This window comes from Lampetra planeri, chromosome 4 (genome assembly GCF_965212315.1).
Source record: "Lampetra planeri chromosome 4, kcLamPlan1.2.h2, whole genome shotgun sequence".
In the NCBI taxonomy this organism is placed as follows: Eukaryota; Metazoa; Chordata; class Hyperoartia; order Petromyzontiformes; family Petromyzontidae; genus Lampetra; species Lampetra planeri.
In genome coordinates, this window is record NC_136110.1 from 11,152,343 (window position 1) to 11,170,904 (window position 18,562).

An 18,562-nucleotide genomic window follows, 5' to 3' on the forward strand; every position below is an offset into this window, starting at 1 on the left:
TGTAGATAGGACAAGCTCCGTTAAATTGTCAATTATGAACCTTACAATCGTTTTTTAAATTCGAATGTTATTAGATCTTTTATCCTCACAACAGGAGGCACACTTTCCCATAAGCGCTGCTGCACAGAAATATGTTGCATAGAAGTCAAATTAATAAAAACGATTCAAATATCGTATTATTGTCAGTCTCAAAATTAGCCAAATAAAATGAACAAAAACTTAACATTAATGCAATGGGTATTTTTTTTTGTGCAGTCATTGGTGACTGGGCAAAGTCCATCAACTCACAATGCTTGAGAACCTGGCTTAATCACAGACAGCTCCCGAGGTGGATACCTGGATTCAAACCCAGAATCTTGGCAGTCCTGGGTCATTGGTCTGACCCCAAGTCACCTGGTCTCAACACCATCACAGTATAGGTATTAAAATTGACATGTACTATCAATTGAGGGCAATGGATATTTTTTTCCAGAACCAATGGTATTGTGACATAGTCGGCTGGGTCGGAAATCTATCAAGTGTGCTTGAATCGTAAGCAAAAGGTTATAATGTTCAAATCCCCCATCAGGGTTGGTTCAGCTCATCGTCCTCAGGGGTCAATAAATACTATTTTTGTGGGAATTCAACATCGATGGCTCAGGGCTGCTAAACGAGATGGGCTCTACCTTGGAGAGGGAGACACTATGACTCTGCCATGATTTAATGTTGTCATGGGTTGCTTTTTTTTAGTTCTCCGCTGTTACCAAATCAGTTGCGAACGTGACTTTGAATTTTTAAGGAAACGGTGGAAATGATACTTGATTATTATGTTTCAACACAAGGTAAAAAATATTCACACTGTTAAACTAAAACTATTCAACTAAACTACATTGTATTTTACCAGGTAAGGCCGACTGAGCTACATCGCTTTTTCAAAAGCGACCTGGCCACAAATGATAGCTCAACCAATTGGCTTATCATGTGGAAATTTATAGCAACCAAATACTCTAAAAGCACGTTTATAAATGTGGAGAGAAAAACCGGAGGGCACGGAGAAAAATCCATGCAACCACGGGGAGAACAGGCAAACTCCAAATATACAACAGGCGTCAGTTTCGTGATCGAACCCACGACCTTCCGTATACCAGGCAAGATAGTTAACACCTCGCCACCATGGCAAGATGGGTCCCAACTCATTGGCAGCCAGCGAGAGAATTTGCGATTATCACGTGCATCGCCACCACAAGAAACAACAATTCTGAGCCTTCGAAGAATGCGAGCGTTCATTCAGTTGGGGGAGGTTTTCATTTATCGCATAATGCTGCAACAATGTCCTTGTGTCGCACTGAAACACGAAGGCCTAAAACAAATCAACGTGCTCTGTGCGTCGACACACTTTCTGATTGTGATGATGCATCGTGCGCAGGCTTATGCCCGACGCGCACGCGCACACACACACACAGTGTTTTTTTGGCAGGAGTCTGAGATCTTACGGTGAATTGGGAACAAAAATGTTGTGTGCACGCAGAAGTGCGTTTGTCACATTGTAAAATATTAAATCAGTAATGCATGAAATAGTTTATAGACAAAGCAGCCTTTTACTTTAGAATGCTAGATAATTTGTCGTCCTAAAGAAAGCTTATTCAGCTAATGGTGGCCTTATTTTGAACCCCACTAATTTTAATCAAACGTAAGTACACTGACGTTAAGCAATTGATAGTTGTCAAAATACTTAACACATAGTACCAGTGATGTATTTGCCAATCTGAGGACATTGTTAACACCCCATATGGGTCTCATTAAGATAAAAAAAAAAATCATTTTTCCTTATGGTGTGTACAGTATAACACAACATGCTACACGCAATGAATACGTCCTAGTCCAAATGGTACAGTGTAACAATGTAGTGATTGGCGCACATGCCGATATCACAAGACGTGCCAAGTAACGCGGTGAAGATGCATTTCTTTGAGCGTGCACACAACACGCGTGCGTGTCGTGCCTACCGTCTCTTTAACACACACTGAGTAGATTAATGTACGGATCGGTAGGCTACGTACAGAATGGTAAATCAAGTGGCTGGCAGATTAGATATCAAGGTGTGGCCAATGGCACAAGGGGCATCTTCACTGTTGCACTGCTCAATAGGCAAAGTCGTTGAATGGAGTATTTTAGTATTTTAGGAGTGGACTATCAAAAAAAACAATGCCTACCTTTCACTATTGTTATCTCAAAAATCCACTATTTCAGTGCACAGTGCTTAACTCACTTTCGAAAGAAGTTCAAAATACATACTACACTCAAGTAACCAGTGACATTAAACAGTGACATGACGCCCAATACTTGCCCTAATAATAATTACGAACACACCCAAAGCACGCAAGGTCACACGAGGGATTCAAATGGGTTAGACATGCTATACTATATGGCACTCTCCCAGCATCAAAACTCTGCACCTTATAAACATTTACAAAAGATTCGTATCATACTCGGTATGTGATCTCCGTTAACACGCTATAATAGCTTTAACGTTTTGCTGACTGAAATACTGTATCTCTCCGCTGTGCTACGCACGCCCTTGTAATAGGATTTCACCCTCTCATAATGATGTCACATAGGGAGTGGGTTTGTAAGAGGCTCTTAAATCTCTCGTGTAATATTTCTCGCATGCGCTATGGGTCCTCAAAAATCCGTTGGGACAATTCGGCTTTTGTGAAATTGACAATGCCGGGCCACGCGGTGCCACGTGCTATACATCGACACCGAGGCCCCGTGTATCTGCCAGGCAAAAGGAGCGTAATGAAACCTCGGCGATACAATGGCACAGACACGCAACAGCAGCTCAACTGCCCGTATAGCCTGTTTGATTTCTTTTTAAAGAACGATCGGTGCGGTTTCGCTTGCTTGCGGTGTGAATCATGAATTGAGAATTCACGTTGGCTTTCTGTTTTGTTTAATGGGCCGCTACAAGCCACAGCACGGTTTTTAAGGTTGTCGCAGAGTCATCTGATCTGTTACGTTTATGACCAAGTGCAAACGACGATATCGTGTGATGTTCCCTGCACGAATCCATTCATAAAGCCACCGCCCCCCCCACTCCTTCTCCCATGCCCTTGTGGTGGTGGAGGGGGAGGAGGAGGCTCTCGTTTGCACAATGCCGCCCCTTTTCTCTGACAAACTTTTTCCCGTAAATGCCCTTTGCTGAACACAACTTCCCCCCATGCACAAAAGCTTCCCCGGATCTCGTCCCAAATCTATTTCGCCAGTGTTATACATTTGAGAATTTCTCAATAAATATGTAAAGTATAGAAATGATTAATAAACACACGTGTTTTTTTTTATGAATGTGTATATGAATTCAAAAGTCAAACAAATGCAGCCGTTGCGATTAATTATTCTGTGTTTCTGAACATTAAGCCAGCATGAGCAGCTTTCAAGTTCACAATAAATAAATGATGGTTATTTTCAAGCGAATGTGAGTATTCATTTCTGTCAAGCAGCCAGACTATTCCATCTGGCTTTCAAAAAATAAGCAGGCTGTACAAGTAGAGAAAAAAAATACAACGCACTGAAAAAATATAATAGTCTCAGTGTTTGTTGTGCACTTAACACATTAACATTCCTGTTTCTCAATTTCCATTATTTTGATGTATTGAAGAAGTTGCTCACGCAGAATAGAGTAATGTAATTAGTTTTCAAAGACCTTGCACAATACAACCAAACAGCAATGTCAGTGGTATACAGCGCAGCGTACGCTTACATATCAACAATTATAAAATGTTACCCCCATAAATACTTGCTAAGCCGCAAGCTGATTCAACACAAGGCTAAGGAGCCACTTAAATCAATGATGATTCATCCAATACTGCACTGCTGGAATGTGCGCTTAAATTTTCTAAATTCTGAAAGTCTGTATTTTTATATGAAGGTACAGTGCATCCTTAAAATATTTGACTAATTCAGGTGTGGTATGCCCCAGTACAGTGTATCCATGTTCTTAACAAACAATATTATATCCATCCAGACTTTATCTGGTCAATTTACATTTTGTACTGTTATTCTTGCTGCCTTTTACAGAATACAAATGTGAAGAGAGATATGTATGTTGAACTCCTTTCGCGCCGTACGTAGCCGACCCGTGCTAATCAGAGGTGCGAGATAAATGGAATGAAAATAACCACCCAAAACGAACAAATAAAAAATACCATTGATGGACAGAAAAATCCCAACGCTGCAGAAAATTCTGTGCAGTCATAAACTGTGGCTGGCTGGTTGGCGCTTGTGTGCTGCGTGGGGTCACAGCTAATAAGTCGACATTTCTTTGCAAGCTCTTCATATTTTGAGTTTCTGGAGCGCAATTTTCAATTTCTTCCAAATTTCAGGGCTTCTAAAAACAACCCCATTGTATGCAAGAACTGTATATCCATCCACCTTGTTTTGAGGATAAACTGCAAAAAAAAATTCTTAACAGGTACCCTATTTCAGGATTTATTTTTATTATGCAGAGACTTTTTTGGCGTGGGGTTTAGTCACAGGAATTGCACATGATGCACAATGCTTTATTTATTATTTCCATTCAACGCTTCACTAACTGTGTAAGCCAGCCAAGCACCATCTTCCATTAATGAAAGTTCTGTGCTTGTGTGATCTTTTGTGATAAAAAGATGTCATTCCTGAAGAACAACACTTACAGTTTTTTATTCTAATAAAATATACGGAGACTGTAGCATGTCTTAAAAATGGCAGGAATGACAAATATTCCTGAACCAATTCTAAATATATAAGTGTGGTTAATTTCACATGATCACGTAGAAGGGAAATAATAAAATAATAAAAATATAAAACAATAAAATTCTCACGAAATTTCGACTGCAACACAAGCAAACATCACATTTTATTGTTTTATATTTTTATTATTTTATTATTTCCCTTCTACGTGACTTTTCCGAAAGAACCAAGAATACAAATCCCTGCAGACATGAAAGCTTTAAATCAAAATGATTGATTTGGTAATGTAGTCGCCATCTGCAGCGGTTTGTCATATCATGGCGAAAACTAGCTATATCCACCATTATGAATGCTTCTCTTACCCAATTGAACCATGACCCCCACAAACTGCTGTGGCTCTCATTCATGTCTTCATTCGCATCTTGTTTATTAAAAGCAACCCTACATTCTGTGGAAATCCCAACTGTAGCTACCCCAAGGAGTCATTTACCCGTGTCGGAGGAAAGCGGAATTTTCACCACTAAGTCAAGGCTGTAAACAGGAGATGGACATCGCCCTGCACTGATAAGAACCCAGTTTTGCTTTTTGACTCTTGACTCATTATTTGATCCAAACTTCAGATGGATAAAACTGAAATCCACACAATAAATCAAAACAGAATATTACACCGATCCTCAATATAAGCACTGGTTTGACATCAGCCAACCATGTAATTGCTTATCACCATCTTCCAGATATTGCAACGAGAGTTGCTCCGAACCGACATCCCCGATCAAAGTAAATCGCGTCAATCTCAAACTTACTATGGTGGTAATTTATTATTCTCTGCTGTTGTTACCGTCGGGAAGACACGAAATTCCAACTGTGTACCCAAATTTCAAGTAGAGCATCTGGCAATCGTCTATTACGCATTATTAAGTCATCCCTTTAACATTCATATTTACATTCCTTTACACTGGCTGTTCACTTATTTAATGTCGCTTATTAACTAATGTGTAATACATTACATGATTATATAAATGTCGTGTGTAGTACTGGAGGGTCTTGCGTTGAGATATTTGGCCAATTAATATATTACATTTCTAATAATAAAGTATCTCCATAATAGAGGTTAAAGTATCTGCTTAATTCCTCAATTAGTCTAAAGGTGTTCACCCCATGCTGTCAATACGTAGTGCCTGGATACATCTTTCACGCAATGTAAATACAATTGTAGTTTAAAACATGAAATATGTAGTAACCACTGTTAAACAATTCACATGCACAGAAAAAAAAGATATATCAGATGGTGTGCATATTTAATTAGAGCTCCCATTGAAGGGCAATTCCCTTCTATAGGGGCTTCAATAACTGTTTTATTTTGCCAGGGCACAGCTGCAGCGCCCTGATTAGGCCCAACACATCAGAACATGTGTCTGTGGTTGCGAACAAGCACACCCATCGCAAGTCTGTTTCATCCACAACAGCAAACATGGGCAAGCGTTCCAACCATCGGGGCCCCAGTGGCACACCATGCCGCTGGGCTCCTGATTCAACAAACCGGCTGCCCACAATGGCTCTACGCAAGGTGCGTGGACTTTACATACATGGCAATTAAAATCTGCAAAACATTTTTTCGTCAAAATGTTACATTAAAAATTTGAGCTCTACCGCTGGTCTATAAGATAACGAACTGGAACAATTATTTCAGCTCTTTGCCAATCAATCCTCTGCAGGATGAAGGCTTCCCCACCACGCAATACTGGGGCGCCGCGGTGGTGAGATTTTAACTACTTCGACTAGTATGGAGGAGGTCGTTGGTTCGATCCCGGCCCTGACGCCTGTATTCGTGGAGTTTGCATGTTCTCCCTGTGGTCGTATGGATTTCTCTCCGGGTCCTCTGGTTTTTCCCTCCCCATTTAAAAACAGGTGTTTAGATTATTCGGCTGCTATAAATTTGTGGCTAGGTCGCTTCTCAAAAAGAGCTATACAGCTCAGTGGGCCTTACCTGGTAAAATAACCGTTTAGTTTAGTTCATATTGCTCACGGGTGATCATTTGACCATACTTCTTCGTGCCGAAGCGAGGTGTCTAGAACCAGTTCAGATGTCACTCACCACTGATGTTAGCAGTGGCTGGGAATTTAACTCAGGTCGGCTGAGCCACCATTTATTCATAGGACAAGTCTATTACTTGTTTGTATTGCAATTAATTAGTTCTTTTAACTTGTTTTCCAAGCAACCAAAATTGTTTCCACTCTTAAGTCTAGTCGCAGTCTTAGTCTATGGAAAGTAAATGTTTTATCTAGTCTGGCATGTGATTAAAATATAACATCAGCTATAGGAATGTGGAAGACGGGTTGTGAATTTAGTCAAATTTACCAAAGACAAATTGCCCACAAGGAACAGCATGCAGCCTTTCAAAGTGTAATAACTTCTTTACAATTGGAATTCATGACCATATACTTGCAGGAGCAAAGTTACTCAACCATGTACTGATGTTTCACTATTGTTATAGATCTACACGGTATAGTGCGACTGTTCCTTACTGCTACAGGGTGCATACATGGACTCCTTTATTAAACAAAGCATGTTAACTCTGTACCATATGTACGAGTGTGCCCTGTTAGATCTCATACATCATGGGGAGCAGTAGTGTAGCAGCTAGTGTGCTGCGCTACGAACCTGGCAACCCGAGTTCAATTCCGCTCACGGCCAACACCAGTGATTATTATAGGATCTGGTCCCGGGCCTCCCCTAGGTCGGTTCAGCCTAAAATGAATGGGGAGACAAAGGCAGCTGGGCGTGGTGCTGGCTACAGCACCCCCGCGTGTGCCGTGCCATCCTTCATAGGTGCTCGCTAACAGCACTTGGTCCAAAAGTCTGTTAAGGCTATACGGTGGATTTTTGTATTTGTTAATGTACTCAAAGTATGATTGGCTTTAGTGGAATATAGCTTATTCATTGGATTATAAGACGTTCCCTCCGAAAGTTAGACTCGCCACAGAAGTTATACAAGCACACACAACATCCTACGAGATTATAAGAAGCACCCACCACTTTCGTTTTAAAATACAGGGGGGGAAACTGCATCATAATACAATACATATTCTGCAAATTGTTGTTATAATGACCATTGCACAATATTTATCCTATTTTAAGCGACATTCAGTGTTTCCATCAAACATAAAACTTTAAAATCAACAAAGTCAACCTTTTTTCTTACCTCGGCCCGTCGACTTGGTCGCACACTGCCACAGGGTGCATTCGGCGTCAACTCATTCACTACACTCTCCCATATCCACTCATTCCTTAACAATGCAGTGCATAACCAAGCAGTTTGTGGGATGGGCAACAGCAATTACCAACTATTCATAATACGCCACAGGAGTTACGTCATGCGCCAAATAAAAATGATTCTCCAATTCCTTTGCTCATCAGAAAATAACATTATGTAAGGGAACAGTCCCAAGAGGAGACATGGCAGAGCTACTGCTGGTGCATCAGATGTGTTGTTAATGCACATTCATCATTGACTGGGCACATACCGTCAACTCGCTTCACTTGAGAACCTAATTTAATTACGGGCACTTGTCCGGATTTGAACTCTCAATGTCAGCAATGCTTGGGCAGTGCTGACATGTGCATTTTCCCTGAAACCATACTTCCAATTTCCTCCAATATTTCACTTTAATCTTTGTAGCGGTATCTCCATGCTTACATTTGGATGGTGAAATTCTCGAACTGATGGAGCCAAGACATTAGTGGATACTCCACATTACTGTAACAAGGGGTCAGTCTCTCCATAGGAAAAGCAGCGTTGGCTTGCCACTCAGTGGTACTCGTTTTATTAAATCCAGATGGTTGACCTTTAACTGGGATTTTAACTACGGATTTTCTGATTGTGAGTCGAGTTCTCTGCGACACTCTCACTGCCACCTGTCCTGATGTTGAAGAAGCAGTTTTTTTTGTTCCCGTCAAGACAACTTTGTGAGACAGCTAAAATAGCTTAAACATCCTGTTATTAAGGAAATGCAAGCATGAGCAGCTGCACAATAGCTTGCGCTATAAATGCTATTCACCGAGAGTTCGATAACCTGCCACTGTGGAAAGTGATATCTGAATCGGTCCTGGCAAACACCACCATTCCTTCACCAACCCGCACTCACCAGCGTGGTGAAGTATGGTCAAACAACCCTCGTGATCCGATGGGTGCCGCGGTGGTGGGATGTTAACTGCCTCGCCTGGTATGCAGGAGGTCGTATATATTTGGAGTTTGCATGTTCTCCCCGTGGTCGAATCGATTCTACGGTTTCTCCCTCCACATTTAAAATCACCATGCCTTTAGAGTATTTGGCTGCTCTACATTTCCACGTAAGCCACTTCGTTGAGCTGTCATTTGTGATAGCCAGGTCACTTCTGAAAAAGAGCTACTTGGCTCAGTGGGCCTTACCTGGTAAAATTAAAAAGTTTAGGTTTCGTTGAGGGTACGTGGGGAAGCCCTTCGTCCACCAATGGCCTGCAACTTATTTCACTCCTGAGCATGATCAGCCAGGTCCCGGTATCGCGTGCAACCCACCTGGCCGTGCTGGCTGTTGCGGCCCTGTGGCGTGTCTTCGGGCAGGAAGTAGAGGCGGGCACTGGCGACGGCCTCGCCAGCCTCTCCTGCGGGGCCTCTACCATGGGCCTCCGCTGGCCTCCACAGCAGCAGCAGCTGGGCCAGGCAGACGGGGCCCGTGGCGTCCCAGCGCACTGCGTAGAAGTGGCCCACGCTCAGCGAGCGCTCGGGCATCGAGTTGACGCGCACCGCCTGGTAATAGACGCGACCGTCGCGAGGCGTGCTCGGGGCGCCCCCCCACTGCACGCAAACGGAGAAGAACGTCGTGGGTAAAACTTGGTGCAACGGTTGGCAGAGGCGTGCGCAACGATTCACACGCGGATAATTGACGAACGTATCTTATCGCCAAGTCCTGCAACAGCAGTTGTATATAAGGTGTATGTATTTGCATTTGATTGGCTGGTCTGAAAAAATGTTTCACAACAGTAGACGTTAAAGATGCCGTGACTTTAATCTAAAACATAAATCAGCGATATTGCAGCATGAAGGTCCAAATTTGTCAAATTTGAAAAATTACCCACTAATTACCTAATTGGCAGATTATACACATCTATGGAACATAGCAACTTTGTGACAGCTTTGCACTATGGAAATTACAAGAACACCAAATGCACTAATCATGATTGTTCTTTAAGAGCCAGGCTCGACTGACAATTTGTTGGTGGCTTAACCAAGTAAATACCAAGTTGCTATTTGTGAAGGGCATCTCATTATTTAAAAACGACAACAAACAAGCAGGTATGTTGCAGAAACATGTCCAGGTTATGTATTTAGGACCATTGGATGAAGAAAAAACATTTTAGTACAGCAAAATAAACGTTTTACACTTTATATTAGGAACTGCAAGATTTAATGGAGCAGAAATGTGAACCGGTTACAATGCGCATGAGAGAACGAGAAAAACACAACAGGAAAGGCACACTTTTACTTTAAAGTTTTTGCACGAATGCATTCACAAATAAGACTCGTTTCCTGTGCGCCTGTGCGCCGTGCCACGCAGCATGTAAGGGGAACGTCTCTACAATGCATGGGGATCTCAATGTGTCATTAATGTGCTAGAAAATGTCCACAGCACTGTCCATGAATTAATGCCGGGTCGAGATGTCCAAATAAACTTCATTTATTGAATGACCATGAATATTTATCGTGATATTTAAACGTGCTGGACACCACACGTGTGTTTAGTTTTTGAACCACATGGCAGTACTTGTGGGCTCCACTAAAAAAAAGCACAAGTCCACCACCACTTAACACTGCAGGTCTCAAGAACACCGAAATGCCAGCCACATAAATATCAAAATATTAATTAAATCAACAAATGCAGTTTTCGTGACTCGTCACTCTTCATGCATTGACAATATAAATAACTAACTCGTCGTATCGTGTTCATACATAAATATTACATAAACGTGTTCCTCCATCACAAGCTAATAGCACGCTTATATAATGCAACATATGCATTTGTCCAAGTGTAGTTATTACTGTATTCGCGTGGGCTGGGAATTTTACACGTCAACACTGAAATGTTTTAAATTATCATCTCAGCGTTGCCTCATTAAAGTCGGACTCCCACCAAGCAGTTAATAGCCGGAACAAAAATACGTGAACTAGTTTTAAAAGAGGTTGGAGGGGGGGGGTAAAACCCCCAAGTAAAACTACTTCATTAAAAATCGAGAAACTGTCTAATGCACAGAGGGTAAAGAGAGATAAACAAAAAAACAATGAACACTTCGACATAACAAATAACGTGAAAGAGTAGAGATTTAGCAAACACGCTCAAAACTCGAGTCGAGGAAATTAAAAAGACAGTGCCCCCCCCCCCCCCAGTAGATACAACAATATCCCCTATTGACGCTATTGATGATGTCGTGTGTAGTGTGTTAGACCGTTCAGTCGCTATCAGTCAGTGGCTGTCTTCTCCCTGAGCAATGCAACTTTTTTATTTTAAACACGCGACGCATTCTACACACAACCACACACACACACGTGTTATATAACGCGTGCATATTGCACACACACACGTGTATATTGCACACACACACACGTGTGTTTAGAATGGTGTGTGCGTGTCTTATTTACGACTCGCTACCCGACAAAAGCATTGCAATATCTACCGAGGCCTACGTGCTGCACGAGTTGTTTTAATGTCAATTCTGTGAATGGGGAAACTCTTCTTCCGTCGTGGATAGCTATCGTAAGCACGTGTGTGTGTAGTATGCGCTGCTATAATGTAACATGTGTGAACATGCATGTTGCGTCTACGGTATGCAATGTACTGCTTAAGCGTGAGCTGAGTTGCACAATACGAATGCGGTGTTGTAATGATTAACGTGTTTAGCACGTGGCCTTTAGTTATGTTCACAAGTATTACTGTATGGACATGTCCCCTATACAACAGTATCAGTATGCATATACTGCATACTTGAATGTATTTAACAGATCCTGCATATGCACGAGTGCTCATTGAGTGTTGGGAAAAAAGTCAGTAATGTACTGATGTCCATACACTTGCAAGCTTAACATTTTGATTACTCACATATATTTTGTACAGTAACAACTGTGCAATGCACTGACTGTACAAAATCTAATGATGCGTCGCATAATATTATGTATGTTATTGCATGCACTACTTTATTGCATTTATCATACACGACCTTATTTGGTGGGTATTAGTCGATGCTTTAAGTTTTATAGCGGAAATAGTCGTGGGATCTATAAACTACCCTAGTACAATGTTAGTGTGTTTGGTGAATGTGTGTACACATTTTTTTTTTAATAAACTACATTACAAAGCACTGTTCTGTAATGCTTTAGCCCTGCCAATCCACTGCTGGATGAGAGGCTCCGCGTCCAAGTTGTAGTGTTGTAACACTGCACTGTATATCATCATGTACTGTAAATAGTTACCACATGGCATTGAATACAACCTCACTGCACTGTATACGGCAACGTGCTGTAACCTCACCACAGGTGTAACACATTCATATACACAGAGGGCTGCTGCCCAGTTACAATTCAACAAAGCCAACAACACTATGAGACCTCCTTTACCAGTGGCAAAATATAGTAATAGGTTTTTACCCTTTCAACTGGTACAACAGCATTGGAGAAGACACACACACACAACCTCTAGTGGCGTACAATAGTGACTACAAAACAACCACAACAATAACAAGTAGTAGTAGTTGTTGTTGATCACACATCATCGTGAGAAGTTGGGAGAGAATTGCGATGGGCTGGAGACACCCAACACTGATAATGGCGCTTTAGAAGGCCACATGGGTTCTTGAATATGAATACAATGAATCAAGAAGGAGGAACATGTTACAAGCAGGCACCAACCACCACCACCACCACCTTTGGCACAAGTACAAAACCACACTCTCTCTTCTCAGCTAAATCACTGCACAGTGAGACAATATAAATTCAACTTACAACTTGTGCTCGGACACATTCCTATACAGAGACCTAACAACAACACACACTCACACACACTCTCGTAACTTTTGTGCGCATTTAATCACGGCGTGTAAAAGATCACCACCAACCACACACTTTGCTGTACTCGCTACAAACAGGGACACGTAGTACAACACAAGTTGTAACACTTTGCAAGGAGTCGTCGTTACAAAGTGCAGCTTAGCAAGGAACGGGGGGCGTGGAATGATGGGAAGTTGGAATAAGTTTTGGTGAATTCTACCGACGTCGCGTTAAGAACAAAGAGCCCCTAAACACACAATGGGCGTGCAACACAATTACGGTGAGATATTGAAGTGCCACCACCACACACAGCCACGCGTTGTGCCACAACCACCACCACCAAACCACGTTGGTTCCACAACCACCACCACCACGCGGGTCTCACCACCACCATCACCACGCACCACCAATCACATCGCCGTCACCACCACACAGCCACGCGTTGTGCCACAACCACCACCACGATCACCACCACCAAACCACGTGGATTCCACCACCACCAAACCACGTGGATTCCACAACCACCACCACGACTACGACCACGCGGGTCTCATCACCACCACCTCCATCCCATCAATCACATCGCCACCATCATCACCAACACCACCTCCATCATCACCACCACCACGGTCAACAACGCAGCACTACCACCACGCTGGTTTTCACCACTACTACCACCACTACCACGCTCCACCACCAAGACCACCACCAAGACCACGACCAACACGCGGGTTCAACCACCAGTCCACCACTACCGCGCTCCACCACTACCGCGCACCACCACCGCCAACCACAACCTCCAACCACAAACCACTTTAACTTTAAATAATTAATAACTCAAAAGGGAACGGGCAATCACGGCCGCGTTATATAAGCGGCGAGCGAGCACGCGATACGAGAACTTAGCACACAAACCAAGAGCCGCGTGGTGTTGTGGTTGTGTGCGCATAGCCACACACACAGCCCTGCTGTTGTTGCTGTTGTAGCACCACCACCAACAACAACCAACAACAACCAGCAATAACAACGAAAGGCGAAGGCCGCCCGTGTTACACGAACACCATCACTACAACAGCAGCAGCAGCAGCAACCGGCCCCCCAAGTGAAAGTAAAACAGAAATCCGATAAAACGTCCCGAGATCACTTTTTGTGCTACACGTACACACAGCAGTGTGAGGTTGTGGGTGCGAGCTGGTGGTAGTGTTGTTTAGATCGCTAACGAAACGCGACAGAACGTAATATTTCTAACATTCCCCGTCCGAAGCCACACAACAACGACAACAACAAATCCCAAACGACGACACCACCACGAACATTGCGCTACCTTGATTGAATCCGACTCCTCCATCAAGGCGCACTGCTGTCGATGTATTTAGTTGAGCCGCGCTGCTACATTCCCAGTGGCCGCCTGTAGGCGGGGACTGTGGCGGTGTGGGGGGGGTGGGGACGGTGGGGGAGTGGTGGGAGTAGTGGTGGGGGGGGGGTGGGAGTGGTGGGAGTGGTGGGGGTGGTGGTGGGGTTGGTGTGGGGGTGGTGGGGGTGGTGGGGGTGGTGGTGGTGGGGGTGGTGGGGGTGGTGGTGGTGGTGGTGGTGGGGGTGGTGGTGGGGGAGTGGTGGGGGTGGTGGTGGTGGTGGTAGGAGTGGTGGGGGTGGTGGTGGGGGTGGTGGTGGGAGTGGTGGGGGAGTGGTGGGAGTGGTGGGGGAGTGGTGGGGGAGTTGTTGGGTTGGGTGGTACCGCACCAACAACCCCGCCTGCAAGGCTGGCCGCCCGCCCTCAAATTTGGGGCAATGCAATTCGCATAGCGCAGACAAAAGGTCCCACCCAGCCACCCATCAGACAATCCCCCATCACCATCACCACCACCACCACACAAAGCGCCTACTTTTAGTGGCAAGTGCAGTTTGTTGTGTGAGTGAGAGAGGTAAACAAAAATAAACACAACCGCAGTCCATACCTGTTAACCCCTTATCAGATGCCTGCTACCTTGTTACAGACCAATTCACACATTGTTGGTCACCCCGTGCCCTTATAAATATATTCAATGAAGTCACATCGCAAGGGAGAAACACAAATAGACAAAACGATGTTTTGCCCGTATTGAAACGGCTGTACGCCGTGTGGACATGAACACTCAATTTCCCTGTACAGGAATACAGGCAAACCATTTGGGTTGACAAATATGACAGTCCGTTAAATCTTCGCTTAAAGCTTTCGTGACTGCAGGAATTCATATTCTTTGGGTCTTTCGGTAAAGTCACGTAGAAAGAAATTACATAAAATAATAATATAATACGACGTTTCGATTGCTTGCAACATAAGCAACCATCATCAGGTACAAATGATTGAGAAAACAAACGTAAATTTATATTTAAAGCTTTCGTGACTGCATGGATTCATATTCTTGGTTCTTTCGGTAAAGTCGCGTAGAAGGGAAATAATAATAAAATAAAATATTTTTATTTGATTTAAAATAATAATATTTAAAATAATAAAATATATAATGTTTTATTTATTATTTTATTCTTTCCCTTCTACGTGACTTTACCGAAAGAACCAAGAAAACAAACATAGTAAACTTGTAAATATAACGCAATACAACACAGAGAGTCGGCCAACAAAACAGTCAACACCCCACCTGGTTGATGACGTTCTTCCACAGATTGATACATTTGAGAGAGAGACAAAACACAGACACGGAGACAGACAGACACACAAGCAAAGAGAGACTGACACAGAGACACATAGAGAGAGACACACACAGAGACACACAGAGACACAGACAGACACACAAGCAGAGACACACAGAGAGACACAAGCAGAGAGAGACTCACACAGAGACACACAGTGAGAGACACACAGAAACACACAGAGAGACACACACACAGTGAAAGACACACACAGAGACACACAGAGAGAGACACACACAGAGACACACAGACACACAAGCAGAGAGAGACTCACACAGAGACAGAGAGAGACACACAGTGAGACACACACACATAGGCACACAGAAACTGACTGTTTTGTTGGCCGACTCTCTGTTGTATTTCATTATATTTCCAAGTTTAATGTTTGTTTTCTCATTCATTTGTACCTGATGATGATTGCTTGTGTTGCGATCGAAACGTCGTATTCTATTGTGATTTAATTGAATTTATTTCTACATGACTTTACCGAAAGAACAAAAGAGTAATTCCTGCAGTCACGAAAGCTTAGAATCTAGAAAAATCCGACGACATTTCGATCGCAACACAAGCGGTCGTCATCTTGATGACCGTCATCCTGATGACCGCTTGTGTTGCGATCAAAACGTCGTAGTTTTTTGTTATTTTATTTGAACCTATCTACGTGACTTTACCGAAAGACCCAAAGAATATGATAGTCTGTTCTCTTATATAACGCCGCGTGTTTGTTTTCGTAACGCGTGTTTGTTTTCGTAACGCGAATTGGATATATCGCGATTCATGTTATTAAAAACACGTTTTTTTTATATATATAACACGGGTGTAAATTGGATATAACGCGGCCGCGTCAACAGAAAACGACGTCGCGTGAGTTTGGAATTAGCGACTGAAACGGCTGGCCCCCGGTGTAGCATCGTCACACAGGGCATTGGGATACTGCTGGATGCTTAGAGATCAGTGGCTCTTAACCTGTTGGTTCATGCATCCCCCGGGGGTCCCAGATGCCCTTTCTGGGGGTGCGAGACATGGACAGATTTGAATTCTAGATTTGAAGTTTTCGTGACTGCAAGGATCCATACTCTTGGTTCTTTCGGTAAAGTCACGTAGGTAAAAAAAGATAAAAAAGATTTGTAAAATGTTTAAGACGGCAAATCTTCGATACACAAATTAAACACTGGCACGTAGGTGCCACTACTTTGTTTCATCAAACCCTATGTATCTATTAACATATTAAAACAATTACGACGTGCCTTAGTCTTTGTTCAGCCTGCGTACGCATCTCACGTGTTATCTCGGACTGTGCTTTACCCTGTATCATGTATTTTTATTGTAACGTAACATTTTCCCTTAACGTGGTGTTCTTCGCGAACGCAACTACCGCGTTATAGGAGAAATGTATTTTTTTTATTTTAGCAGGTAAGGCCCACTGAGCTTTGTAACTCTTTTATTCAGAAGTGGCCTGTCTATCACAAATGATTGCTGCTCAACGAAGTTGGCTTATAATCACGTGGACATTTTTAGCAGCCAAAGTCTCTAAACGCGTGTTGTTGATTCTAAATGTGGAGGGGAAGAAACCGGAGGACCCGGAGAAGAAAATCCACGCGACCACGGGGAGAGAGAGAGAGACACGCAAACTCCAAATATACAGCAGCAGCAGGCGTCAGGGTCAGAATGGAACCCACGACCTCCTGTATACCAGGCGAGGTAGTTAACATCTCACCACCCTGGTGCCCTATGGATGGACGATGTTGAACATCTTTCGCACCGCGCGTCGCCAAACGTGATGAACGGAGGTGCCGGGGCTGAAGAACAAATAAACTAAAAACGAAAAAGCAGTTATACAGAAATTAGTTTGTCAATCTGGATGATTTTATAAGTGCAAAGCTCCCAGTGACTTCCTCATATCGAAAGAGCGTCTCCAGACGGGCTGCAGAAGCATGAGGCACGGGTGGGTGGGTGGCCAGCACCACCACGCCCGGCCACCTTTGTCTCCCTAAGTGGCGATTTTATTTTGCATGTATGTTGAACTTCTTACCCACCGTGCTAAACGGTGGTGGGGGGGGGGTGAAGGACAAACAAAACAAAAACACGAAAAAATATTTACACATCGCACAAGGTCCTCGATTTAAGGCCGAGTCGACCTAGGAGAGACCCAGATCTGGGTTCAGATAATCGTCAGTGATGTTGGCGGTGGCCATGAGTGGGAATCGAACTCGGGCGAGGGGGGGGGGGACCGGGGGGGGGGGTCGTATCGCAGCGCGCTAACCACTGCGCCACCGCTCCCCGTACAGAGAACGCGCATGCCACCCACGCACGTGTGCACGATGATGCGGATGAGGCTCTTGCCACTCACGCTGCACTTTACAATAAAACACACCGCTGCCTTTGCAACTGCGCGCAATCACTGCCATTGGTGTGACTCATTCGTCCATTATTTCATCGTTTCGTCATCGGCAAGCCGAGGTCTTAGCCAGACCACCGCAGATCATCCAAACCCGCACGTTCTTGCCCACTCATCCATCGGGCGTCCTCCTCTATCCACTGCTGCACAATGCAGGCCACGCGTATTCTTCTTCCCACGTCTTCCCACTTTACAGAACGAGACCGGTCTCCCATTCCAGACGGATACATCTCAATTCTCGTGCGCACGTGTTCATCGTCCTCATCCCCGCGTGGTGGTTTTCGTCTAACCCCTTTGTTCAACTAAAATGAGTACCAATCTATAAAATGAGTACCCTTGCATCGTCAAACGTCAGCACTGGGAAACACGATTAATTTGCGTGATTGCAAACCGTACACTTTTCAAACTAGTCAAAATATAACAATGTACCTGCATTCTACACGACATGCTGTAACTAACATCACGCAGTGTGTTGTACGTGTGCTTGGGAAGGCAGTACACGCAGGACAATTACGTGCACTTCACCAAAAGAGGAAGGCACTTGTACCAGTTCCATAAACTACTTTTTGTTTTCGGGCTTACCGGCTGACCTTTCGCTGAATTATACACAAAAGCTGCCTTACATTGTCCGGAAAGACGGGGAGGGAGGATTGCTGTGGTTGAACCGTGTTAAGCTAAACTGTACGGTTCTTTT

General features: G+C 43.7%; 1 protein-coding gene across 2 annotated transcripts in view; it reads right to left on the reverse strand.

The window, feature by feature from the left end:
• LOC144717691 (uncharacterized) overlaps window positions 1-14,206 on the reverse strand; it is a 131,310-nt gene extending 117,104 nt beyond the window's left edge. For both annotated transcript variants that reach the window (XM_078593244.1, XM_078593243.1), the window contains exons 1-2: window positions 14,107-14,206; window positions 9,264-9,542 (exon numbers count right to left, since the gene is read on the reverse strand). In XM_078593244.1, coding sequence (XP_078449370.1) covers window positions 9,264-9,542; window positions 14,107-14,130 — 303 coding nt within the window. In that variant the 5' untranslated portion in view covers window positions 14,131-14,206. The remainder of the gene's footprint in view (window positions 1-9,263; window positions 9,543-14,106) is intronic.
• Between the last annotated feature and the right edge of the window lie 4,356 nt (window positions 14,207-18,562).